Genomic DNA, 25,250 nt, shown 5'->3' with positions numbered 1-25,250 from the left:
CTTCCGTTCTTTGCACGATTCACTGGATTTGTTAATGATCTCCCATACTTGAACTTTATCACAAAACTCTTCCTAACCATCTTATTTACTTGCTCATTAAGCTCACTTTCTAAACATTTCTATTTTTTTCAACAGCTTCTTTTTTAAAAAAAATTTGATTTATATGCCGCCCTTCTCCGAAGATTCAGGGCGGCTTACAACACGTTAAGCAATAGCCTTCATACTTTTGTATATTTTATACAAAGTCAGCTTATTTCCCCCACAAACTGGGTCCTCATTTTACCTACTTTAGAAAGGATGGAAGGCTGAGTCAATCTTGAGCCTGGTGAGATTTGAACTTGCAGTAATTGCAGGCAGCTGATGTTAATAACAGTGCTTTAGTCTGCTGCGCTACCAGGGCTCTTCCTCAAGAATCGATCATTCTAGCACCCACAATAAACAGTGCTTCTCACTAGCCCATCTCTGAGGTTGCTCCCTACTAAGCATTGTGTTTTTTTTCTTTTTCTGGGCAGATAGGTATATTTCAAAATAAAGTTCAAGGCCACAATTACTCAACATTTTAGTTATTTATTTTTTAAACTACCAAAGAATTCTCCTTAGAAATAAAAGCCATGCAGACGACCACATGATTGTGACCTTCCTATTTAAAATGCAGATTCTTTAAAAGAAAAAAAAAAGGTGGGCAGAAGGGTTGGCAGAGATGAGGCCCAATATTTGAGGATTCCAGGTTTATTATCCTGAGTTCACACCACACACTAGACCATTAACCATATTTGCAATAGCCAATGAAAATGTTAACAGTTTAATACATTAAATCAGTTTAAACTCCTTCCAGATTATCTGTCCTGTTTAGATGAGAGGAAAAGTTTGTCCAAGTGTATGACAGGACTACAGATTGTCCTCGACTTACAGCAGTTCATTTAGTGACCGTTCAAAGTTACGATGACATGGGGAAAAAATGACTTACGACCGTTTTTCACACTTACAAGAGTTGTAGCATTCCCCATGGTCATGTAGTCAAAATTCAGGCACTTGGCAACTGGTTCATATTTATGACAGTTGCAGTGTCCCAGGGTCATGTAATCACTTCTTCTGTTAAGCAAAGTCAGCCAGATTCACTTAACAACCGGGTTACTAACTTAACAAGCGCAGTCATTCACTTAACTGTGGCAAGACAGATCATAAAATGGGGCAAAATTCATTTTACAAATGTCTCAGCGATGGAAATTTTGGGCTCAATTGTGGTTGTAAATCGAGGACTACCTGTATTTGCAAAAAGCATCTTTCGTTCTTTTGAAGACATTTAAGTCGTGAGAATTAGAATCAGCAATGCAGTGCCCTTTTAGTGTCTCATGTAGATGCTACAACAGGCTTGTCCAACCCACTGCCCACAAGCTGCATGCATCCTTGAACAGCCAGTAATGTGGCCCCACAAGAACTCCAAAATAAAGGAAGTTTGTTATTTATATACATTAACTATATTATATATTTCATACATGGCCCAAGACAATTCCTCTTCACTCAATGCAGCCCAGGCAAGCCAAAAAGCTGGACATGCCTCTGCTACAACAGACATAGCTCCTATCTTCTGAAACAAAGCTTGAGATTTCTGCTGATTTCCCGTTTTTCCAGATAGAAAAACCCATTCACTTTGAGTACAAATGCTGAGACTGTCAGCATTTATTTTTAAAGTAACACACTGTTAGCAGACATTTAGTCACAAGAGAGCTGGAAGAAATGAAGTATTTGGGCAATACTAGCCGAGTTTGCAAGAGCAAACCAGTAGCTGAAGATTGCCAGATGTGAGACTTCAGAGGTTCTTACCTCCTAGTTCTTTCGATTACACAATCCAGAATAAATTATCTAAAAATAGCAGAAAGATGTGTAAAAAATAATACGCATGTGCATTTCTTTCTAAAACCATTAAGGTTTCTCTGGGTACATAATCTCCTTTTTTTAAGTGCAGAATATATTTAGCCCTGAGTATTATGTGGATGGGTCTTTATCTTCAGAAATAACCACAAAAGTAGAACTTGTGCAAGGACAAAACCTTAATCATTCTCTCTCTCTCTCTCATGCTACTGTTATAGCAGGAAGCATGCATCTTATGAGTTATGAGACTGCAGCAATGCTGCAAAGTGCCTAACATCAGAACTACCCTACTATCTAACATAGACCGCAAAAGAGGTGAAACTCTTTGTACTATTTTTAAAATACAAGTCATTGTAGGGAAGTAGCTAACTGGTTAACAGGTAAAATTTAAATAGCTCCTGAGCAATTGCAAGATACTTCCGGTCCATCTTTGTCCATGCTTTCCCTTTCAAATTGTAGCGGAGGCCAATTATTGTGCAATTAAAATTTTTTAGGATAGAATTCCAAGATTCCATAGCTACAGGATTGCTTCAGGGGTTGAATACAGTAAGTGGCCCTTTCACACACAAGGGCTGTGCTGATCTGAGATTTGTACTAGTCCTTTTTGTCCCCACCCTATATGGGGGTGGGGGGGGGGGTTTATAGGCTCAGTAGGTGCTAGGGAGGAAACATTGTTGTGGCAGCTGTGCATTGTCTCCTCTGGATTTACGGGACAGCCCATTTCCCATTGGTGGGAATCTCCTACCTTATCCTGCCTTCCATTTCTTGGGATTTCCCCATTTCCTTCTACCCAACGTACCATGGTGCGTTGCCACACCATCTCATGCTTCCCAAGGAGAGGCACTGCTGCTCCTCACAAATAATGGCTGAGTTTGGTTTCATGGCATGAGAAGAATGAGGGTAGGCTGGGAGGAGCTAGCTTGTCAGGCACCAATGGCCAGCTAGAAGGAGCACTGGGAGCCTCCCTATGGAGACAGAGTGAAGCACAGGGATGCTCCTGTTGAAGATCTGAGGAGCAAGTCAGGCGGCTGCATGGAAGTGTCCAAAGAAGCTAGGATCGTGATCGTAATCGAGACTCTTTTCTTTTTACAGAAGCTCAGGCTCCCCCATATTCTCTTATTGTTACTTCCTGGGAAAATCCAGGCAGAGAATCCAGAGAGTGGCGGGAGAAACAATGGAGCTGTCACAGTGAATATCCTCATCTGCCTGTTGTTCGTGCTTCTGCTGCTGCTGTTTGTAGCATGGCACTATCTGAACCGTGTAACAGAAGGAAGGTACCATCCTAGGCACCTGATGAGAATCCTGGTTGTTTGGTGGCAGCAGTTCTGGAGAGAGAGACTTTCTGAGGACCTGGCTGAGGACTACCAGGATGAGCAACAGAGTGATGGAGAGCTTGAGGAAGGGCAACAACAGCATGAGGAGGATGGAGGAGAAGAAGAGGAAGAAGAGGAGGAGGAGGAGGAGACAGAGGAGGAGGAGGAGAAGCAGCAGCAGTTCCTCCAGGAGGAAGAAGAGAAGCTGACTAAGGAAGCCAATCAAGAGGCAGTAGCGGAGGCAGCCTTGGAAGAAGACGAGGCATCAAAGGCAGCCCAGGGCAGCGCAGAGGTTCTATTGAGTCATCTGCATTCCTTCTCTGGAACAGCATCCTGGGAAGACAGTGGCAAATCACTGAATGTCACTGCTCTCTAGAAATCCCAGGGAGGAGGGAAGGATGGACTTGTCATAAACAAGCTTCTAATGCTTGGTACCAGATCCACATCTGGAAACCCAAGACTCCTGTCACTCTGCTTTGTACACTGCTTCCGTTGGGGAGCAGCACTGTTTGTACGGTTGCATTTGCTTCTTTTAACCTGTTCTAAAAAGCTTGTTCTCAAAAAAAAAAAAAAAAAAAAAAAAGGCATATTCCCTGTAATAATAAAACAGAGAACCGGTGGCTGTATCTCAATAGTTGATTTTGTAATTGGACTGTCAAAAACAAAACAAAACACCCTAGCTCTCTTTGCTTAGTATTTCTCCCTGCAGCAATTCCTACAACCAACAAATTTTTCTATGCAGCACCACACTCATTTTCTGAATACGAGCCAGGCATGACACCGTGCCGTCTGCGAAGATTCATTTGTGGCTAAGGACACCAGAGAAGGTCAACAGCAGTCCTGGGTGAGCACTTATCTTGCAACAACCACCACTGAGGGAGAAGTGGTCATTTTTGGCAAATGGATGCCTGGTGGAAAAAGAAGACAGGTAAAGAAGCTTCACCCAGAAGAAGCAGTCTGAGCCTTCCTTCCACTTTCTCAGAGTTGCTTTGTTTCCTTTGCAGGTCCTGAGCTTTCAACTAGAGCAGCCACAATATAAGCCAGAGCATGTGCTTTTCCTCTGACTATCCTCTCTGCAAAATTTCAAGATGCCCTCAGACAAATGTTCCTAGGGTGATAATAAGGCAGAATTCTGCTGCTCACAGCTCCTTTAGTGCATCCCAAATTATTCTCTTCCCTCCAGGATTCATTGTAGATTGAACTAAAAGCACCATGGCTGAGTTAGTCCTGACATCAAGGAAGCACCAACATCAGGTATCCCTTTCTTGGTGGGAGTGAAGGTGGCCCTGTGAAGTGAAAGGGAAAATGAGACTTCCGGTAGGGCTTGAAGTCCCATAGACACAATCTAGTTCACCCACTGCCTCACTCCGGTGCTCCACCTGATGATGCATATCCGGAGATCTCCTTGCTGCCCCAGTTATCGTGCCCGTCCTCGGCCCTTCTTCTTTTTGGTGCCTGAAGGTGTTTTGATGGGCAGTGGAGCCGTGACTTCTAGTACAGGCCCAAGAGGAGTTGCCGACAGCTCCATTAGCTCTATTGTTGTGCTTGGCTTAAAGGGCTCAAAGGGTGAGAACTTCAGCGGGCTGCAAAAACAAGCACAGGTTAGAGTTAAGTCATTTAAAGTCTTGCTTATGGCGCTAATATCTGGACAGAAGAGCAAACAGTATCCTTAGGGACAGCATTCCCCTTGGGGAAGCAAGGATTCAGCAAGCACCACACCCTTCCTGCTGCCAGCCCCTTGAGGAACATGACCTGAAGACCTAGACTTTCTCCCAACTGTCTCCAGATTTACCTGACAGGTGTGCGGGGGCTGCTGTTGAGACGCCGTGGAGATCGCAACTTGGGTTGGAAGGAAAACCCTTCCTTGATACTTTCCAACACAGATGGAGCTACGTAGGTAAATCCCTAGGGGAGGAACACCTGGTCAGTATTGCTATGGTCATAATTTCATTTCAGGATCTGGGTTCAATTATGTTCTTTCTTTCTATTGATCAACAGTGAGGAATTTGTGGCCTTCCCAATGTTGCAAGCAACAGTTCTCAGCAACTCTAATTTGCTAATGTGGCCAGTAATGATTGCTGAAAGTTGTAGTTCAATACCTGGAATGCCTAAGTTCCCCATTTAATCAAAAGTTAGAATCACCTGCTGGATTCAGCCTAGGTTCCCTTCAATTCCCCTTGCATGAAACATACGCTTTAAAATGCTTTTTATTTTTGATCTGCCTGTTTGCTAGGAGAGGAACTTCTTTAAGACTGCAGTTGGCAAGGGTGGTTAAGAGTCAACTCCCAAACCAGCTCCCAAACCAGCTGGAGGTTCTCAGTCATCCAGGTCATGGTTGTCCTTTCAAAAGGCAACTGGACTTTGTTGTCTTGAAGATGTTTCACTTCTCATCCAAGAAGCTTCTTCAGTTCTGAACTAGTTGCCTTTTGAAAAAACACCTTTGGGATCTCAAGCCAGCTCTTAAGAAAAGTTTTTTCCAAGCAGCAAGTGGTTGTTATCTAAGACTTTTTTCAAAAAGTTGGGAGTCACCACTGAATTTTTGCACTGGTTTTATCTGCAGCTGGCATGTGGTCCCCAAACGTTAGTCATAGGAAAAGTAGCACCTGGGATGAAGAAAGTTCTCTCCACTGCTTCGTAATAGGAGTGCAAAAATGATTTTGCTACCTCCTCTTCCTTCTCACTATAGTTCCAGCTGGTTATTCCTTACCAAAAAAGCCTGATTGGCACTCTCGCTGAGAGCTCCGTCGTCAGGACTATCCACAGGTGTCTGGCGAGTGAAGCGGGTATCAAATTGGCTGACATCATCTTCTGATTGCTGTGGATGGAAAAAGATGTTCTGGATATCTCATCATACTATCATTTAGCCTTTTGGTTCTGAGTGAATTCTAGTCTATGTTAACATCTACACAAATGAAGGCCTTTCTTTTTCCAGAAATTTCATGGAGAAGCATGCGTTGTTAGCACATGATGTAAAGGAGCTATACTGTATAATAAGATTAGATACCATACAGTTGTACTTACCAAAGGGAGATAAATAAGTTCTACAGTGAGGGTAGAATCAAACATGTTTAAAATGTAATGAAAATCTGCACTGTCAAAGGAGCATGTGAAGTGGGCAGGTATTAGCTTGTTTGGCTTTTCTTTGCACAATAAATAAATAAATATAACCACTGCAGTTTATTAGAAGGAAGCAAGTCAAATTGAGTTGCAAATCTACTCCATTTCTGCAACTTTGTCATGGCTCCATCCGAAGACTATACTTCAGAAATCTGGCCACAAACAGCAATGCAATCCCAATTTTCACCAAGAAAATGGTGGAAAAGAGCTGAAAATTGAGAGGCAAAACAATATTAGCCCCTGGTACAAAAGGATTAGGTAGGCTTAGCAATATATGAGAACTAGGCAAGTTATATTTATTTATACCAGGAAACCTCTTTATGTGAAAAGAAAATCCAACAAAAGCCTCATCCAATTTAGCAGTCCTTATCAATTTTACATTATATAAGCTACAAATCAAGATCAAGATTCTGAGAAGGCCTATTATGGTCAGGGACAAGATCATAAAGTAGAGAAAAGGCAGTAATAGGAGGAGTGAGGACTGAGATGTGGTGGCTTTACCAAAGATGGCCGGAATGGTGGGTCAACTCTCCTGGCCAACAAGTCATCCCAGTTAATGTGTCGGAAGAACTGATGTTTCTAAAAAGAGAAAATAAAGAATTTAATACTATCTAAAACACATGAAAAATCCTCAAACACAGTTCTCATATTCCAAATCTCAAATTTCTACAAAATTATGAATCTTCTACTCTTAAAAATGAGCTGATATTCACTTCTAATATCAAAAAATTCTCCATCTCCCCCTCCCCAATAGTTTGCACTTGTTTTAAGCATTTAATTATGGTTTAGAGAAAGAACAATGCAAGGTGCTGATGCCCTGCCTTCTTTTGAAAAGCCTGCTGAAGCGATAGCCCCATGCTTATAGCAGCTTCTCCAAAATCACCTTCGGATTTAACTTGCTTGTCAAAAGGGAAGAAAGCTGCTCAGAATTCCAAATTCTTGGATCTGCTTCTCCCCCCCCCAATCCACTTTACCTGCACATCTCCAGCATCACCTGGCCCACCCCCGATTCGTTGATTGGGGTTCCTTTTGAGAAACTAGGGAAGGAAAGAAGCGTGTTTTAAGAAATAGTGCTTCGGATAATAACAAAAGGAAAAATCACTCTTTCAGAACTCAAAGAGTCCAAAACTTTCCATTAGGACAGCTTCACAATAACCTCCATTTCATTCTGATTCAGGATGTTATTCACCACAGAACTGTACTGGCTGGATCTCTTTCCACCCAGAGGTGCTCACCCAGCCCTGTCCTCATGATAAAAGCCCCATTCCTATTCTGGCAAGAGATGCAAGTCATCGGCACCACTACATTCCACTGAGATGGGGCTCCCCATCCTTCTTTGTAGCCCATTCAGTACAGGTAGTCCTCACTTACCAACTCTAGATGGGACTGGAAACTCCACACTAAGTGACACAGTCATAAAGTGAAATATCACATGATCGCACCTGACTGAAGACATCAGTTCCGGCAGAAGCAAATAAGCTGCAGCTATTAAACCCAATGCCACATGAGTTCAACTTCTGATTTTCCCATCGATTTTACTTGCGGGAAGCCGGCTCTGAAGGTCGCAAAGGGCCATCACATGACCACAAGAGCTGCGCCTGTTTTAAAAGTGTGGGGCAGTTGCCAGGTGCTCAAATTGTGATCATGTGACTTCAGGGAAGACTGCAACTTTGAGGACTGGCCATAAATTTCTTTTTCTCAGCTCCATCCTAACTTCAAAGAGCCATTGAACAAGCAATCGGTAAGTGAGGACTACTAGTAATCCAATGTGCTTTGCCACTGGGCTGCTACCTGTTTCTGTTCAGCCTGGGTCAAGTAGAGCAAGTAGGTGAACATAAGCTGAGCAGGGCTACTCTAGTGCTGTAAATGGTTCCTTCTTCTGAGCATTGCTGATGAGAGAGACCGGGGCTTCCTCCTCATTCTCAGCTGAGGGTAATAAAACAAATAGGTCACTAAAAGGCAAGAGCAGCTGACTATACTTTTATAGGAAAGAAGGAACCGGAAAACCAGCTGTGCTTACTCTAAGTTCAGGAAAAGGTGACAAGTGCATTCTGGGCACTTGCCTAAGTACCCACATTTAAGAAAAAGAATGGCAAATCATGCACTGAAAGATGTGATAGGAAGGAAGTTGCTCAGGTACACATGTACTCTGGAGAGCCCTTCTGAATTGTCATTCTGTGAAGGGTGGCATTTACCAATCATGTGTTAAGCTTCTCTTCCCTCTAAAATCCAATATGATGCCCATACAGATCTTCTCTTTGGTGGATGTCAATCCACCAAGCATATTCCTTGGAATATATGAATGGAATGCCTTGAGAAAAGTTTTATCAGTCAGCCAACTTAGCTTTCAATGACAACATTCATACAGGTACTGTTAACCTATGGCTTTATTAATGAAATCATCTTTATTGAATTTATTATGCTGATTACTGAAATCTCTGGGTAGTTTGCAGCAACCTTCTTAAACCTGATACCTTCCAAATATGCTGGACTTTGATTCTTATAATCTGTGGTCAACATGGCCCTTAACTATGTTGGAAAAAGTATCACTGGATTAGGAAGACTGCTTGATAACAACAGTAAAATACCCAGGAGGAGAAGCCAATTATTAATTTTATAATAATTAATAATATAATAATAAGATGCAAAATCCCAATCACTGTAGCCCAATCTTATGTGATATACAGAGTTATACCTTCCTGATCAGATCCCGAGCATCTGAAGTCAAGTAGGGTGGAAACATCAACTTGCCTTTCAGGATTTTGTCAATTGTCTTTTTGCGGTTTTCAGCGGTAAATGGAGGCTGCATTAACACAAAGGGCTTAAGATAAATGATCCTAAAAACTCAAGGAACAGTAGATAGTAGAGTAGGCAGAGGTTGGGAGAGTTTAAGGGGAACAACAGACAGATGAAAGAACTTGGCAGTAAATTCAAATAGAAATAGAAGCACTGTCCCTTAAAATCAGAAAGTCCAGCTAGTGGGTTTTTGCCTGGGCCAAGTAAAAGAGACAGCAAGACAGCCAAGTATCACTTCAGTAGCCCTGTGAATGGTTTAGTTGGCAGATCTAGTACTGCTTGTACTGGTTATACTGCCTTTTTGTCAGAAACTGTGTAGTGTGTTGATTAGGACAATAGGGCATTCTTCCTACTATTCTTTGTCAACAGCCAGCTGACCTCAACGTGAGAATCTCTGCAAGTTTATCTGTTATCCAGTGAGAACAACTGATCGGCAATTCTTCCTTCACTCCCTCCCCATCACTGCATCCTCTGTCATTTCCACCCTGCCTCCAAAAGCAGCACAAGCCAGACTTGCCGATCCTGTGAGCATGTCATACATCAGGGTACCAAGGCTCCACCAGTCAACAGCCCGATTGTGGCCACTGCGCATCAATATTTCTGGGGCCCTGGAATTGAGGGCAGAGAAAGAAATCAGTGCATAATTAGTAAACCAGTTAACCTCAAACTAAAACTGATCCAAAACAGGTATCCTACAGGTGCTCATGAGCCTTCATCACCTACATGTATTCTATAGTGCCACAAAAGGTGTGGGTGACAGCACCATCATGGATGGATTCCTTGCAAAGCCCAAAATCCGTCAGTTTAATGTGCCCTGCAGAAGAAATTGGAAAGTCAAAGTCCTGTTACAGCCCTGGTTGGGATCCCAGAGTAGTACAGATGACATTCAAATTATTATGCATCCTCCCACCCTTCCCTCTGTAGACAAGGATGCTTTCCCTACCTTGGCTGTTTAGCATTATGTTCTCTGGCTTAAGATCCCGGTAAATGATGCCGTTAAAGTGGAGATGGCCAAGAGCCAGGGTGATCTCACTCAGATAGAAACTGACAGAACACAAAATGGACTTAATCAACAAACATAACCAATAACTCATCATGAAAGCTGGTGGTGAGAGTCTGATTTCACTGAAATAATTCTAGGAGGAAGGGGCCATCTTCAACTTTAAGCCATTTATAGAATTGAGGAACTCAGCTGTCAGAAAAAGACCTTGAGATGAAACTCTGCACTTTCGAGCTCAGATGAAAATATCTACTTTCTGCTTGGGAAAACAGGAAGGATCAAATGGCATCTGGTATTTTAAGCAACAGAGACGCACAACCGTAAAATCTTCTCTGAACACATTCTGCATATTCAAGGAGGTGGTTTTGCAAGAATTCAATTTTTTAAGCTGATCTGCACTTAATTTCCTCCTATCTTCCCACTTCTAGCTCCAATTAAAGGAGGGGGACATTTACAGAAAAATCAGGAGGAGAACACAAACTGCCACATGCAATTATGAGACTGGGCAATCTGAGAAGGGTGGTGGAAATTTGTCCATATATTTAAATACAGTGGCCTTCTTTCATTAGTTAACTCTCCCCACCTTCCCCACTTGGCACTTGGGCACTGCTTTGCCATGTGTTTTACATATCTGAAAACAAGAGTTTGTACATTTCAAAATGCAGTAGAAATTATCTACATACATTTGATATAACCTCCTCACCCATAAGCCACTTATAGCAGGAATAGCAAGGAAGAATTGAATCTCATCAACATACCAAGAATACCTTTCAATGAACTGACAGATGGCCTCTCCTTGTGGTTATGTATAAATGTTGATTAACAAGAAGACTCAGTTTGGAAGCAACATCCCACATGTTGACTGAAACCATCCACTAGGTAGCAGCAAACCCATCAAGCCCATAAGGAGAAGAGGTGTAATAAGACCAGGGTGTTGCCATGAAGATCATCCACTAAAGCACCAATTCTGTTTACATCCCATATCTGGACCTGAAGTCTGACTTCAAGGGATCCAGATAATCCACTTGTAGCTGACTTGCCAACACCACTCCACAACATTTTCCAAAAATGGAGACTGCATAAACATTGTCCAATAGAGCTAGATCAAGAGATAGTCTCTTAAAGGGTGCATGATCACATTGCTATGGCAGATGGCACTGCTATGGCAGATGGAAGTAGTTAATGCTTTTTTAGAAAAGCATGAACTACTTCCCACATCCAGCCACATATACATCCCATTAGGCCACCTGAAAAAGGCCAGGTGGCTGAACTCTGCTTAAAAAGCACTAGAGCCACTTCTTCTGGTTATATGAGCTCACAGGAATTCAGAAAATATCACTAGATATCACCATTGCTGTGTTTGGCTAGATAGCACCCAGATCTAGCCAAACAAAATTGACTTTATCCATAAAGCATCCTGCAAAAAATGTCTGAAATGGCCTATGCCTGTCTTCCCACCCTTAGCTAAGGGGAACTGAATCACTTTGAACAGGACCCCTTGGTAGGACTCAGTGGGTGTTTCAGAATGATTGCGAGGTACAGAGAGATTTACCCCACTCTAAGATTTCCAGTTGCCTCTATTGTCACCTTACTTCTGGGCATGGTAAGAAAAAAGAGACAAAGCCTATGGTGAATACCAATCTTTGTGGCTATTCCAGTTCACCTTAGGTAGCATTTTCACTAACCAGGCTGTGTCCTCCAGAAAGATGCCTTCCCGTTCCAGCTGCATGAAGAGTTCTCCTCCTATGAAGCAAAGCACAAAGAGATACCATCAGTCTTCTCCAGCAATGTCTGACCCAACCTCTAAAATCTACACAGAACAAGAAGAATCAAGTCCCAGGCTTTTGGCCAAATCCACTGCAATTGTTTCCTTTCCATCGAGCTTTGTTTCCATACCACTGAGACATTCCAGGATGAGGTAGAGCTTGCCACCAGTCTGGAAAGCATAGATGAGGTCTACTATGAATGGGTGTTTGATGGCCTCCAGAATATTTCTCTCAGCCTTTGTGTGTGCTGTGTCCTTGGCATTACAGGCAATCTTGGCCTGCAGGAGATATTCAGAGAGAATTATGGTCTCACAAAAATATTTAACAAGGCACACAGAGCTGTAGATAGATAAATACTTACTTTCTTTAACACTTTCATGGCAAAGATTTTCCCAGAATTTGTGCCTTGAACTTTCCGCACTTGAAACACCTAAAACACAAATGGAAGCAGTAAGCAAAATCTTCAAGTGAGCAACACAGCTATCCAGCAGAGGAAAGAGTGAGGAAAGAGAACTGTCTTCTCTTTTATGAAAATCAGATACCAATAACCCAAACACTGGGTTTTCATACTCCTTAACATTGTGCACTCAGCCTCTCTTTAAAAAAAAACATCTAAGAACAAGCAAGACCATTTAAACAGTATGGGGTGAAGGCAATCCAGAATGTTATTCTCACACTCCTGATTAGAGAGCTTTAATAACAGTGCCTTCTGATTAATTAAAGGCTTTTAAGGACGTTTTCATCAGTTCTCCGCTGATAGTCAACATGCTTTCTCACAATGTGGTAACTTACTTCTCCCAAGGAGACAAACCAGTCTAAACTGCAGCATTTCAGACTCTGGATAGGCAGTCCCAAGATGAATGCTCCTCCATACAGAAACAAATACACTTATTTCCTAAGATTCTAGGCCAATGTAGCTACTTAGCTCTTCTACTAGAAATGATTTTTTTTCTCCCAGTTGGTTGAGGGTTGAACTCTCTGCCTCCACACTCACTCTTCAGGAATTGCTTACCTTGCCATAACCACCCTTTCCCAAAACACGTAGTAGCTCAAAGCAGTGGGGCCCAATGCGTTCTGAGCCATTGTTGACGCTGCTTTCAGAGATTTCAATTTCCTCATAATAACCTGGCACAAAACTGTGGAGAGAAGAAAGAGATTAATCTTATATCGTTTCCCCACCCTCCAAAAAACATATAAATGAAGGGCAAGGCAAAAGTGTGAGACTTTCCAGAAATGAGGAGGGTCCAATTTTTGAAAATCAAAAGAAGAGAAGATGAAGAGATGGCAGCGTAACTGCATTGTGCCTTTTATGAAAGTACAAGTCTGAACCTTAGGATAAATTAAAATTCAAAGAAAGGAAAGTTATCTATATCTGCCTATTCCTGCAGCTATTAGCAGAGAGCCAAGGATCCCATAATGTGATATGGGATGTGCACAGTACTGGGGAAGATACTGATATGGAAAACAACTTTCCTTCAATTGATTTAAATCAGGATCAAAGCCAAAAAGAAATAAAGGAAATTCTTTATAGCAATGTGATACTCTAGAATACTCCAGATACCATTGTGCCAAATGTGACATTCCCAAGGGGAATTATAGTAGTTAGTATGTATACCAAAACCATGATCTCTATCAGTCACAAAGTGGCAACCAAATGCTGCTTGCCTTGTTCAATGTACATGAATGAACAGATAAAGTATTAGAATGTTAATTGAAGAAGAAAGTAATGGAGGGAAGCTGTACTAATTCAGAGGTCCACTACACTGATTAGAGGCACATTAAAGTGATGGCTTTTCTTTATCACACAGTGCTTTGTATATGTTAGAGAGCATTGGAATCTACTCTACCCATTTCAACCCTCTGTCACAATTCAGTCCAGGAGCAACTTCAGAGAGATTTTAATTTTATTAATTTCACTATCAGATTTATAGCCCACCTTTGCCTGTACAAATGAAGGCAGGATATATAGTGCTCCTGCTTCTTTTCCCCTCCACTACAATTACCCTGTGAGGTGGTTTGGACTAAAAGGGCAATTGGCTGAAAACCACCTGATTGGTTTTCATGCCTAAAGAAGGTGTAGAACTCAACTCTCCCAGTTTCTTTAATCACTACATAGAACTGGTTTTCTGGGTGCTTAAGTGGAAACTGGATGCCTCAATTTGCATGAGAGTGTTTTTCATTAAGATTAAGCCACCTTTGGTTACATTCACCATTTTATAACAATCCCAGACACTCTTGGGTCAGTGAATAGACTGACTTTCCAAAGATTGCTTTTAGCACAGGCTGTGATGAACATTCAGTTCTCTACCCTACAATGGTGATGGTGATTGGTTCAGATGCCAAAAGGACAAATGCACAATAAACGCAGCCTCTAAGAATAGCATTTGTTGAAAACAGCTAGAAATCCACTATAAATGCAAAATACTTATGCCATCACCATCATGCTGTGATCCGAGCATCTCCCACAGACTTTGAACTACTGTAGATGACAGTTTTAGGAACTCAGTGTTGAATTAGTGGGGTCTCAGTCTCTGAGTCAGCAAGGCAGACACTTTGATTTGTTCTGATAATTTTCAGTCAGGGAAGCCAAAGAATAGACTTTATCGCCGTCATCAGGAATCTAACCGGGGCAATTTGTAGCGAAACAAGGACATTTCATGTCCCCTTGAAATGTTTACATCTCCGCTCTCAAAATGCCGACCTGTCACTTTGCCTATGCAGCACCTAGAAATCTCATCACATGTTTTAGGTTGACACAATTTGCATTTTGCAGTTCTTTCCCCAGTGGATTCTCTCTGATCAAGGACAGGTCCCACTGTCTCCAGCCCTACAAGTATCCTGTATGGGGATGATGGGAATTGTTGCCCTGCCCACATGGCGATCAAGTTAGAAGAAGCCATTTTAAAAGAATGGAAGAAGTAGCTGCTTGACACCATACTGAGCCAGGGTGGGGACAATTTCACCCTTTCTTGCCAGCCTATTTTCCAATAGTGTGTGAGTGCATCCATCACTTAAGAAACCCAGGAGAATTCCGCCCAAAGGCAGACTGGGGTGACGCCAAGAAGCAAAACAACCTAGAGCTGGCAAGGTACTTACTCTGAGCTACTGCTACGAAAATCGGGGTCCACTTCCTAAAAGAGACAAGCGGGGTGGAGGAAGACACAGAGCAGATGATCAGCAGCAGCAGCAGCAGCAATACAGGGGATGAACGAGGTCTGCCCACCCCAACCCTGCCCCACTCGGGAGTAACCCCCACTGAAGTCATTAGAAACTCTGCGCTGGGCTCTTTTCCCTTCTCCTCTGGCTGGACCCACCCCTTTCTCCTCTATCGTCTTCCATCCCGCCTCACCAAGGCCCCCAGTTCAGGCTCCTCCCCGTCGCTCCCTTCCTCCGTTTCCAGGTCGATGTCGAAGACGCCGGCCATATCGGGGGCTCCCCAAGTACCCCGTGGACTTCCGGGCCACGCCCCTTTGCCTTTCGTCACCGCCTTTACCCCGCCCAGCGATGCGACTGCTGTCGTCACGTGTCGGGCGCGACTGTCGTTTTGGCGCAGCGTGCGAGAGCCAGGAAGCGGTGTGGTTGAGCTCACGGGCGACCTCTAGCGGTCTCGCCTGACAGGAGAGGAAAGCAAGGCTGACCTTGCGGGTAAAATGATGTTTTAGGTGGAGTCGCTTGTTAGCATAGAACTGGTTGGCCGGGATGAGCCTTCGCTGCATACCAAGAGACAGGAGTGTATTTATTGTACAAGAGTCTGTTGGTTCAGCTGGGTGGCTACAGAAATGGAATGAATTAATGAGGTAATTTTGTGTGCCTGTGCTACTCGTTGCCGACTATATGGGGTGGTATATACACGCATAATATTGCAAGTCTTGGCGTATTCGGGTCTTTTCCCGTGTAAGATTGAGAGTATCTTGGCGACATTTTGACAAGGTCCCACTCGTCATCTTCAGGCTGGTGTCTTCGGCTTCATGCTTGTCAATCTTACACGGGAAAAGACCCGAATACACCAAGACTTACATACCTGTACCTGTGAAAATCTACGAAAACACATATTTTATATATATATATATCGGCAACAACTAGCAGAGTAAAATCCACAGGACTCCTTTACCTTTTATATATATGTGAAATATATATAGGCGAGTTTCCATCCAGCCATGACTTCCTCAGACTTCCCTTTCCTGTAGAGCTGTGTTTTTCAAATGTGGCAACTTTTAAGATGTGTGGATTTTTAATGCCCAGAATTCTCCGGCCACATCTTAGAAGTTGCCATATTTGAAAAAAAAAACTGCTTTAGACCCAGGGTGGATAAAAATTGATGTTTTTTTAAAAAAATCTGATTTTTTAAAATTTAAATTGGATGTTTTTGATTTAAATCTTTTTATTATTTTTTTATCAAATTTATTTTAATGAAATGCTTTTGGAATAAAAAATCTATCTAAAGATAGTTTTCTATTTAAGATACATTAATAATTTAGTTTATTCAGCATGAAATGGAGGTTAGTTATGTAACATGAGGCTGTATATTCTGCAATATTAGGACTGTTGGTGAGTTTTGGTCATGCTATAAAAAAGACGTTGAGACTCTAGAAACAGTGCAGAGAAGAACAACAAAGATGATTAGGGGACTGGAGGCTAAAATATATAAAGAACGATTCCTGGAATTGGGTATGTCTAGTTTAATGAAAAGAAGGATTGGGGTGACTTGATAGCAGTGTTCCAATATCTAAGTGGTTGCCACAAAAAAGAGGGAATCAACCTATTTTGCAAAGCATCTGAAGACAGGACAAGAAGTAACGGATGGAAATTAATCAAGGAGAGAACTTACCTAGAACTAAGAAATTTCCTGATAGTTAGAACAATTAACCAGTGGAATGACTTAACTCCAGAAGTTGTAGATGCTCCAACACTGGAAGTTTTTAAGAAGAGACTGGACAAACATTTGTCTGAAATGGTATAGGGTTTCCTGCCTGAGCAGGGTTGGAATAGAAGGCCTCCAAGGTCCCTTCCAACTCTGTCATCCTGTCCTGTCCTGTCCTGTCCTAGCCTAGTCTAGCCTAGCCTAGCCATTTCAAAGTTACAATGGTTCTAACAAGGGCTACTTAAAATGAGTCCTCAAAGTTTGGCGTCCCATTGCCCCCATGATCACATGATTGCAATCTGGGTGCTTGGCAATTGGCTTGCATTTATGAAAGTTGCAGCATCCTGTAGTCAAGTGGTCACCATTTCCAAACTTTCCTGCTGGCTTCCAACAAGCAAAATCAGTGGGAAAGCTGGCAGGAAAGGGTGCACATCACTCTACTAAGTTTCTGAAACCCGGCAGCTACCATTGCTGGCTCTGCTGCACTCAAGCTGCACCACACTGGCCACCTGCACAACCTCCCTTACCCAGCAGCACTCATTTCCAGCCCCACCACACTCATACTGTACCAGCCACTTGCACACCCACCCAGCAGTAATCGCTTATTTGTCTGCCAACCTGTTTGCAAGCCGCCTGGGACTTGCAATTTCTTGCTAGCTTCCCCATTGACTTTGCTTGTCAGATGTTGGCAGGAAGTCATGACAAGGTCCTTGTTTAATGGCCTGCAATCCTCACATGACAATAATGAGAAGTGCTGGCACCGCCATCAGTAAGCAATGTGGTCATGTGACATGACACTTTATAAATGCATTGCTTAGTGATGGGAAATTCCAGTCTTAATGCTATTGATAAGTGAGGAGTATCTGTAATCCTATTAGCAGTGGTGGGTTCCTCCTGGTTCGGCCCGGTTAGGCCGAGCTGGTAGCGGTGACGATATGACGTCACTGAACCGGTTCTGCCCCCCCCACCCGTTATTCTTACCTTTTATTTGGCCCCACCCCAAATCTATTGCTGCCTCCTGAGTTCCTACAGCTGATCAGTGTTAAAAGAAAACAAATGAGTAGACCGGTGCCTGCAAAAATAAATGGGTAGACCCAGTGGTGGGATTCTACTTCGGTAGAACCGGTTGTTAAGTAGTTAAGTAGTTAAGCAGTTCAGAGAACCGGTTGTTAAAAGAAATCTCCTTTTGTCTTTTTCCACTTTACAGGGTTAATCCTGTAAGGATTAATTACAACATTTGGTGTTGTTTCCTAGCCTAATCTTTGTTACAGAAACTGCCTCTCCGGCAGTATGCCTAGACTTACTGTCACTTCCCGTTCCGGAGGCTATTTTTTTGCTTGACTTTCTTAAAGGGGAAGAATTGTTTTAAGCTTTTTACACCGCTGTTGGGAGGAAATACTCCCCTGTTGGAGTTCTTCCAGCCAGGGTGCAATCATCAGCACTTTGAAGAAATAATTGAATCCTTTTGTGCATATGGACTACTCGGAGGGCTGAAAAAGTTATTTTTGACTGGTCCTCGCACTTTTGACCAGTCCTCGAACTTACGACTGTCCTCACATTTTACATTTTTTGCCCTGTCTTGTCACCATGGTGAGAAGAAGCAGTTGTGAAATGAGTGACATGGTTGTTAAGAATGCTGCACGGGCATAAATGTGAGGATGACCATAAGTGTGAGGACCAGTCAAAAGTGCGAGGACCTGCCAGAAATGACTTTTTTCAGCCCTCTGAGTAATCCCTATACACATAGCCATGGCCACCCAGTCACATGATCAGCTAGCCACGCCCACCCCAGTCACATGACCTCCAAGCCACCCCCACAAAATAAGCCACGCCCACAGAATCGGTAGTAAAAAAAATTAGAACCCATCCCTGCCTATTAGGATCACATAATGACCATTATAGATACTATAAGAATAATAAAAAATAAAAAGAATTCTTAAAATTGATGTTTAGATCAGAAGTATAGTTGATTGTCAAATTTACTTGAGCCAAAAATGAGATAAGAGTAATTTGAAGCTCTGTTTCTGAATCATTTTCATCCTCCTGCCTCCCTGGCCTCACAGCTGTAGCTTTGCCCTTTAATTCCTCTCTTCCCTTTTGGTAACTACATTTAGAGTAACACAACAACAAAAACATTCTGATGACTGAATTAATAAAAATCAGGGATGATGAAATGCAATAGAACTTGGGAATGGGGATGACACTAGGAAAAGCATAAAAGTAATGTTGACTCCCATGGATTTCATTCTTTAAATAAATGCAAATGTTTGAGCAAATCAATGCAAATCCTGAACCAAATATATAGCACCATAGTGCAAAGAGTACAGTCATCATCTGCTTTATTGCTCAACTATTTTTAATTGTAACAGGAAACAGGAAACTCTGTTTAGGACTAAAGAACATAGAGTATATTTGACAAATAAACTTATTATATATATATATATATATAAAGTATACACCATAGATCCAAACTTTAAACGCTGCCATCTACTGCCTGAATACTACTTGTCAGGGTGGCAATTAATCCCATTCTGCTTTTGGGTAATTGCACCTTGATTAGAGAATGGATCGTGACTATTTCCTTGAAGTATACTTTAAGAAAATAAACCCGAAGATATATTTTCTAAGAAAAACTCATTTATTTGTTATACAGAAAATAAAACATCTTACTGGCTAATTAACTACATTTTGGCAAAGCTTTCCCAGCCACCTCTCTTGGCCGGAGAACAAAGAAAGAGAGAAGCAAGTGAAGGAATGTGGACATGCGCAGTTAGCTTACTGATAAGAACTTGGCAAGCTATGGTAAGTCTGAAAGTCCAAAAATAAGAGCTCATCTGGTAAATACAAAAACGCAGTGACACTACTGTAGTTGTTGCATAAAAATACATTCCAACAATGAATTCCAACAGAAGTAAAATTGTAAACACAGTCATGGTCACATGATTTACACTTAGCAATTGCTTCATTTCATAAAAGAGTTACCGGAACCAGTTGTGGTGACTAAACACCTGTTTAGCTTGTTTAGAAGAAAAAAGAATTGAACCTGAACCTTGTCAATTACATTGTGATATTCATTTAGTTACGTAGTAGTAGAAGTAGAATTTTCTTTTCTTCTCAATTTAAATAAAGTCAAGAAATGAATAGTTAGGTTAAAATAAGCCTGAAAAAGTTTTTCATGAGCCCTTTTTACTATTTTTTTGTTTGTTTATTTAAGAGTGCTTTTGTAACACATGTTATTTTCCAGAATAGTCATGCTTTATTCAGGAGCTTTTACAGGACACACATATGGTGCTATGACCCAGACTTTATTTTCTCAGTTCTGCTTTCCTTTCCTCAGGCTATACAAAATCTTACTTTTTAAAAAATGGTGTGTGGGTGTCTTGTGTGGTGGTAATATAATATGGTCATCACTAGATAGATTATGCTCCCAGTTTTTTGAAAGGGCGTGTCTTTGGTATTGCAGTTGTTGGAAGAAATATCCATCTGGTTCAGTTCCAAGCCAGGAGAAAGGCACTGGAGACAAAATGGAGGCTGGAGGCTGATTGGAAAGAGGGTCCATTTATTGATGAAGCACATGTGATTCTAGGTAGCTGATCACATGCAGTTGAGAGTGGGGGGGTTATTTATACCTTCTCTTGGGCTTTGCACTTGAACTTCCTGTTCCTGTGCAAGGACATGCATTCTATTGGCTGTTGTCAGACTCCCATGGGGCTGTGTACAAATCCTAGGAGTTTGTCTGAGCTTGGTTTGGTTGAAGTTTGGGCTGATGCAATGAAGGGGCTTTTTGGGCAATTCCTTTTGTGGCTGAGGGCTAACCCTCAGCCACAAAAGGCTAACCCTTTGTTGAGACCTTGCTGCAGGGAATTTGCTTATGAATATCTGTCTCTTTATCTCTTAAGTGCTGACATCTGCTGTGGGCTATTAAGAAAGGTGGGGGCTATTAAGAGTGACTCTGCTTCCTGCCTCTAAAAAAACATGTTTCTCCATTTCTCATCCATGGAAATATAATACTCTGCCTTTTTAATATTTCCTAAAATATTTCATTCTTCTAGGAGAGGAGTGGGTAACAACTTTCTACACAGTACTGTAACATTTTGAATGGAAGAACTATCACAATGTACAGTATCTTATTTTGACACAGGATCCTTAGTATCTTTTTCCAGTGTCATAAAATACTTTTTGAAGTTTGTAGTGCACATTTATGCACATTGATTAAAATATGTGGGAATGTTTTCATATGATATGCTTATGAATTTCCCCTTTCTTATACATATATTTTTTTAAAAATTTGATTTATATGCCGCCCTTCTCCGGAGACTCAGGGCGGCTTACAATGCGTTAAGCAATAGCCTTCATACTTTTGTATATTTATACAAAGTCAGCTTATTGCCCCCACAAACTGGGTCCTCAATTTACCTATCTTAGAAAGGATGGAAGGCTGAGTCGACCTTGAGCCTGGGGAGAATTGAACTCACAGTAATTGCAGGCAGCTGGATGTTAAATGCTGCCTTAGGAGGCATTAGCCTTCTATGCCACTCAGGCTCCTTTACCTCATCAAACAGAAAATGATGCAAACTATAGTTACAGCTGAAGGGATAATGCTTGCAATCACTAACTCTAGAAAGACCCAAGTCTTCTTGAATTTAAAAGAACTTACTTTTTAGTTAGTGGAGCCTTACAATCACAGATTTCGTAATATGGTAATTTTATAGAGATAATCTGGATAGGAATTTCATTTTTTTTGAGCCTTAAAGCCTATTTGTTACACAAGCAAACAAAAACTCCCATTCCAGAACTTCTGATCAAGAGATGTGAACCTTCTGAATATCAGCAGAAAAGTCCCACCTTTTCTATTGTATTTTACAGAAATCTTTTTTTCTTGTTAGTCCACTACAGAGAAAGGAGGTGGGATTGCCTTTAGTCTATGGAACTTTGAGAAGATCAGGTTCCAACCACTGGTTTCATAGAACCCAGTTTGAAAAATTCTAATCTAGTAGCTTCTTACAGAAATAATTCTGTATTCCTTCAGGCTTCATCTTACCAAATGATTGTTGCTTGGGTGCTTCCAAATTATGAACCAAGAATAACTATTTATTCAGAATGTTTCCTAGGCTGCATCACCAGAGGGATAGTATTATCAAGATCACATGAAATGATAGTGCTACTTTATACTGCCCTAGTGAGACTACACCTGGAATACTATGTCTAGTTCTGGTAAATTGTGATACAAAGATGCTGAAATTCTAGAAAGAGTACAGAGAGGGGCAACAAAATAAAGGGCTGAAGCAGAGGTGAAATGCTCCCGGTTCAGTCCGGTTCGCCTGAACTGGTAGTAAAAAAGGCTACTGGTTCGCCGAACCGGTAGTAAAAAATGTAAAAAAAAAGTTCTGAAGATCACATGTCGCTCAGCTGATCTTCGGAACTTTTTTTTTATTTAGGCATTTTTTTACTACCAGTTCTCCGGAACTGGTAGTAAAAATGTTTTTAAAAAGTAAAAAAAAGGCTCCGACGATCACAGCTGTGGCATGCATCGTCAGAGCCTTTTTTAAAACTTTTAAAAGCATTTTTTTACAACCATTTCGGGCGAATAGGTTGTAAAAAAATGCTTTTAAAAGTAAAAAAAAAAAGGCTCCGAAGATTGTGCGCCACAGCTGATCACCCCCCCCCCCGCTTGTTGTTCTACTTACCCCATACCTGCTTTTGGCATGCACAGCATGCACGTATGTGTGCGCGTGCACTTCACATTTTGTGCATGGTGCACACTGCATGCATGTGCACAGTGCACGTTTGGCACGCAGCACGCATGCGCAGCAGCAAACCGGTAGTAAACGGGTTCAGATTTCACCACTGGGCTGAAGGCTAAACTGTATGATGAAAGTTTAACAGAATAGTCTAATGAAGAGAAGGACTAGGGGCAGGGGTGAAATGCTCCCAGTTCGGACCGGATCAGGTGATCCGGTAGCGATCGTGGCAGGTGGTTCGGAGAACCGCTAGCGATGGCAGCATGAGGCTCCACCCACCCGCCCGGTTGTCGTTAATGTGTTTTTTAAGTAACATGTTTTTATTGTTTTATTTTAAAGCATTTAAAAAGTAAAAAAAGAAAAGTTCCGACAATCAGCTGAGCGAGGCCCAATGGTTGGAACTTTTTTTTTCCTTCTTTTTTTAGCATTTTTTACTACCGGTTCTCTGGAACCGGTAGTTAAAAATGCTTTTAAAAGGTAAAAGAAAGGGAAAGAAAGAAATGCACCTAGAAACACTCATGAACCGCTTTTGGAAAATAACTTAAAATGTGTTCTAGATGGGAAAACAGCAGCATGGCTATCGATCTGAAAGCTGTTTTCTGAAATCCTACTATCACTTACAAGAGAACAATGCCATTATCAAGCGAAACTGGAAAAGTGAGAGACTTGCTCACTTGCATATAACTCTCCCTCTGGTCTTTTCCTGCCATTGGTTACAAGCCTGCAACTTCCCCCTTTCTGGTGCAATTGATTTGCTCCTGGTGATTCCCCCCCCACTCTAAGTTTAGAAAAGGGGGCAGATTGGAAGCCGTGGTTTCTTCCGATCCAAGATTTACGGTAGAAGCCTGAAAGCCCCAAATTTCTCTTGTTGCCCTTTCTTTGGGAAACACCATAATGAAGCTGCTTTTCAGCAGCCTCCTGCAGCTCTGGCCTCGAGGATCTGTTTCAGTGAGTGTTACCAATTAGCCACTTCTGCAGGACTTGATCATCTCCAGTTAGCTTTCCTTGTCAAGCGAGAATTTTCCCCCAAATGTCCCATTTGCTCCAGTTCTCTTATACACTCTTCCCAAACTCCCTTCCAGATATCGGTGCAATCTTTGGGAAAAATCTTTTGAGGCAGAAGAAAACATCTCTTTTGCAACTTGGATTCTTTTTCCAAGGCAGCGTTTCTCAACCTTGTCCACTTTTAAGATGTGGGGACTTCAACTACCAGAATTGCCCAGGGACTGGGAAACTCTGGGAGTTGGACTCCCCACATCTTAAAGTAGCTGAGGTTGAGAAGCCCAGTATTAAAGGGTCCAAATATGCCTGTAAAGCAGGGGTGAAATCCAGCAGGTTCTGAGAACCAGCAAATGCCACCTCTGGCTGGCCCCAGAGTGGAGTGGGAATGGAGATTTTGCAGGATCCTTCCCCTGGAGTGGGGTGGGAATGGAGATTTTGCAAGATACTTCCCCTGGAGTGGGGTGGGAATGGAGACTTTGCAGGATCCTTCCTCTGCCACGCCCACCAAGCCGCACCACGCCCACCAAGCCACGCCACAGAACCGGTAGTAAAAAAATTTGGATTTCACCACTGACTAGGGGTAACATGATAGTGGTCTTCTAGTACTTGAAGGGCTCTCATGGAGAAGAGTGGGTTGACCTATTGTCCAAAACATCTGAGGGCAGGACAAGAAGTAATGGGTGGAACATCTTTAAAGAGAGATACAACTTAGAACAAAGAAGAAATTTCTTGACAGTGAGAACAATTAATTGGTGGAATGGCTTATTGCCAGAAACTGTGGGAACTCCAGCACTGGAGGTTTTCAAGAAGACATTGCACAACCATTTGTCTGGAATGGTATAAGGTCTCCTGCTCAAGCAAGGGGTTGGACTAGAACAGCGGTCACCAACTAGTGGTCCATGAGAAAATTTTGATGGTCCGCAGAAAAATTATTTGCATTTTTTATATTGCACTAAATCAGGGGTCCTCAAACTACGTCCCTTGGGCCGGATATGTGCAATGAATGTTTGTGTTGCTGCAGAGAGTCTCCCCCTTTGGGGTCTTTTTGTTCCAGTCAGAGAGGGGCAGAAATTCCGACTTGGGGTCTGCTTCAGCTTCCTGGTGCAGGACTTTGGACGAAGGCTGGAGGGAAGCACCACTGGTGGTGAAGAGCCAGAAGGCCTCATTCTAGTGAGACTGCATCATGGCCTGGAACTGGCTTCCAGGCACATCATGGCCAGCATCATGGCCTCCAGGCGCCGGTACCTGGCCTTGCACTCCCACAGGTCTTCCCTCTGCTTTGAAAACCTATGCCTGTAGTCCTCAGTGAGGTGCTTCTGCTGAGCCTCCTTCTCGGTCAGATCCAATTTGAACAGAGCCAGCTGTTTTGCCAACTCTTTCTCATGGTGGCTGCTTAGCTCCAACAACTACTTCATCTTGGGGCCCTAAGGAGCCTGAGCGTGCAGGCGAGGAGTGGCTGGGAGGGGACGGAAAATTAGAGGCTGGCGAGGTGCCCCTCAACGCAAGTAACATTGAGTTGGCCACACCCACCCAGTCATATAACCACCTAGCCACGCCCACCCAGCCGATCATTAGGCAGATCATATTAGTGGTCCGCAGGATTTAAAATTATGAATTTAGTGGTCCCTGTGATCTGAAAGGTTGGTGACCTCTGGACTAGAAGAGGTCCAATGCCTCTTCAATCTTGTTATTGTATGTTAGTTCCGAACTAATCTTTTTGGATCCACAAAGAGCTTTTTTTTATTTCAATTGATACCATCATCCTTAAAGTTTGCTCTTATG

General features: G+C 42.3%; 2 protein-coding genes and 1 long non-coding RNA gene across 9 annotated transcripts in view; 2 read left to right on the top strand and 1 right to left on the bottom strand.

Moving 5' to 3' along the window:
* Nucleotides 1-551: 551 nt before the first annotated feature.
* Nucleotides 552-15,371, bottom strand: RPS6KB2 (ribosomal protein S6 kinase B2). 5 transcript variants are annotated; one of them, XM_034433873.3, is made up of 16 exons: nucleotides 15,214-15,371; nucleotides 14,961-14,995; nucleotides 12,877-13,000; nucleotides 12,226-12,294; nucleotides 11,995-12,142; nucleotides 11,784-11,841; nucleotides 10,042-10,142; nucleotides 9,822-9,912; nucleotides 9,616-9,706; nucleotides 8,998-9,105; nucleotides 7,277-7,339; nucleotides 6,804-6,881; nucleotides 5,893-6,000; nucleotides 4,978-5,090; nucleotides 4,565-4,768; nucleotides 552-4,471 (listed from the first exon to the last, which is right to left on the bottom strand). In XM_034433873.3, the coding sequence occupies exons 1-15, from the start codon at nucleotides 15,286-15,288 to the stop codon at nucleotides 4,603-4,605; spliced, it is 1,428 nt and encodes a 475-aa protein (XP_034289764.1). In that variant the 5' UTR covers nucleotides 15,289-15,371; the 3' UTR covers nucleotides 552-4,471; nucleotides 4,565-4,602. The 5 variants fall into 5 exon arrangements, with proteins under 5 accessions (XP_034289764.1, XP_087739686.1, XP_034289763.1 ...); XM_087883560.1 differs by having other exon boundaries at nucleotides 15,179-15,308; XM_034433872.3 differs by having other exon boundaries at nucleotides 552-4,768.
* On the top strand, nucleotides 2,905-5,091 carry PTPRCAP (protein tyrosine phosphatase receptor type C associated protein). The gene has a single exon (XM_034433875.3). The coding sequence runs from the start codon at nucleotides 2,905-2,907 to the stop codon at nucleotides 3,559-3,561; it is 657 nt and encodes a 218-aa protein (XP_034289766.2). The 3' UTR covers nucleotides 3,562-5,091.
* The window catches only part of LOC132710758 (uncharacterized), a 34,394-nt gene continuing 24,508 nt past the window's right edge, over nucleotides 15,365-25,250 (top strand). For 2 of the 3 annotated variants that reach the window (XR_015731651.1, XR_015731649.1), the window contains exons 1-2: nucleotides 15,562-15,661; nucleotides 19,379-19,527. This is a non-coding gene — a long non-coding RNA (uncharacterized LOC132710758). Of the gene's footprint in view, nucleotides 15,510-15,561; nucleotides 15,662-19,378; nucleotides 19,528-25,250 lie in introns of those variants that run through there. The other variant, XR_015731650.1, reaches the window with a different exon arrangement.

The sequence above is a fragment of the Pantherophis guttatus genome, chromosome 1 (assembly GCF_059756535.1).
Source record: "Pantherophis guttatus breed Tessera chromosome 1, ASM5975653v1, whole genome shotgun sequence".
Taxonomy (NCBI): domain Eukaryota; kingdom Metazoa; phylum Chordata; class Lepidosauria; order Squamata; family Colubridae; genus Pantherophis; species Pantherophis guttatus.
The sequence above is the reverse complement of the archived record's forward strand: the minus strand, read 5'-3'. Positions and strand labels throughout refer to the sequence as shown.

Coding starts and splice junctions, on each gene's coding strand:
- RPS6KB2 (XM_034433872.3), bottom strand. CDS start 15,288: ATGGCCGGCGTCTTCGACATCGACCTGGAAACGGAGGAAGGGAGCGAC. Junction 6,001..6,803: donor CACCATTCCGGCCATCTTTG/GTAAAGCCACCA, acceptor TTCCATCCACAG/CAATCAGAAGATGATGTCAG. Junction 4,769..4,977: donor AGCCCCCGCACACCTGTCAG/GTAAATCTGGAG, acceptor TTGTTTTTGCAG/CCCGCTGAAGTTCTCACCCT.
- PTPRCAP (XM_034433875.3), top strand. CDS start 2,905: ATGGAAGTGTCCAAAGAAGCTAGGATCGTGATCGTAATCGAGACTCTT.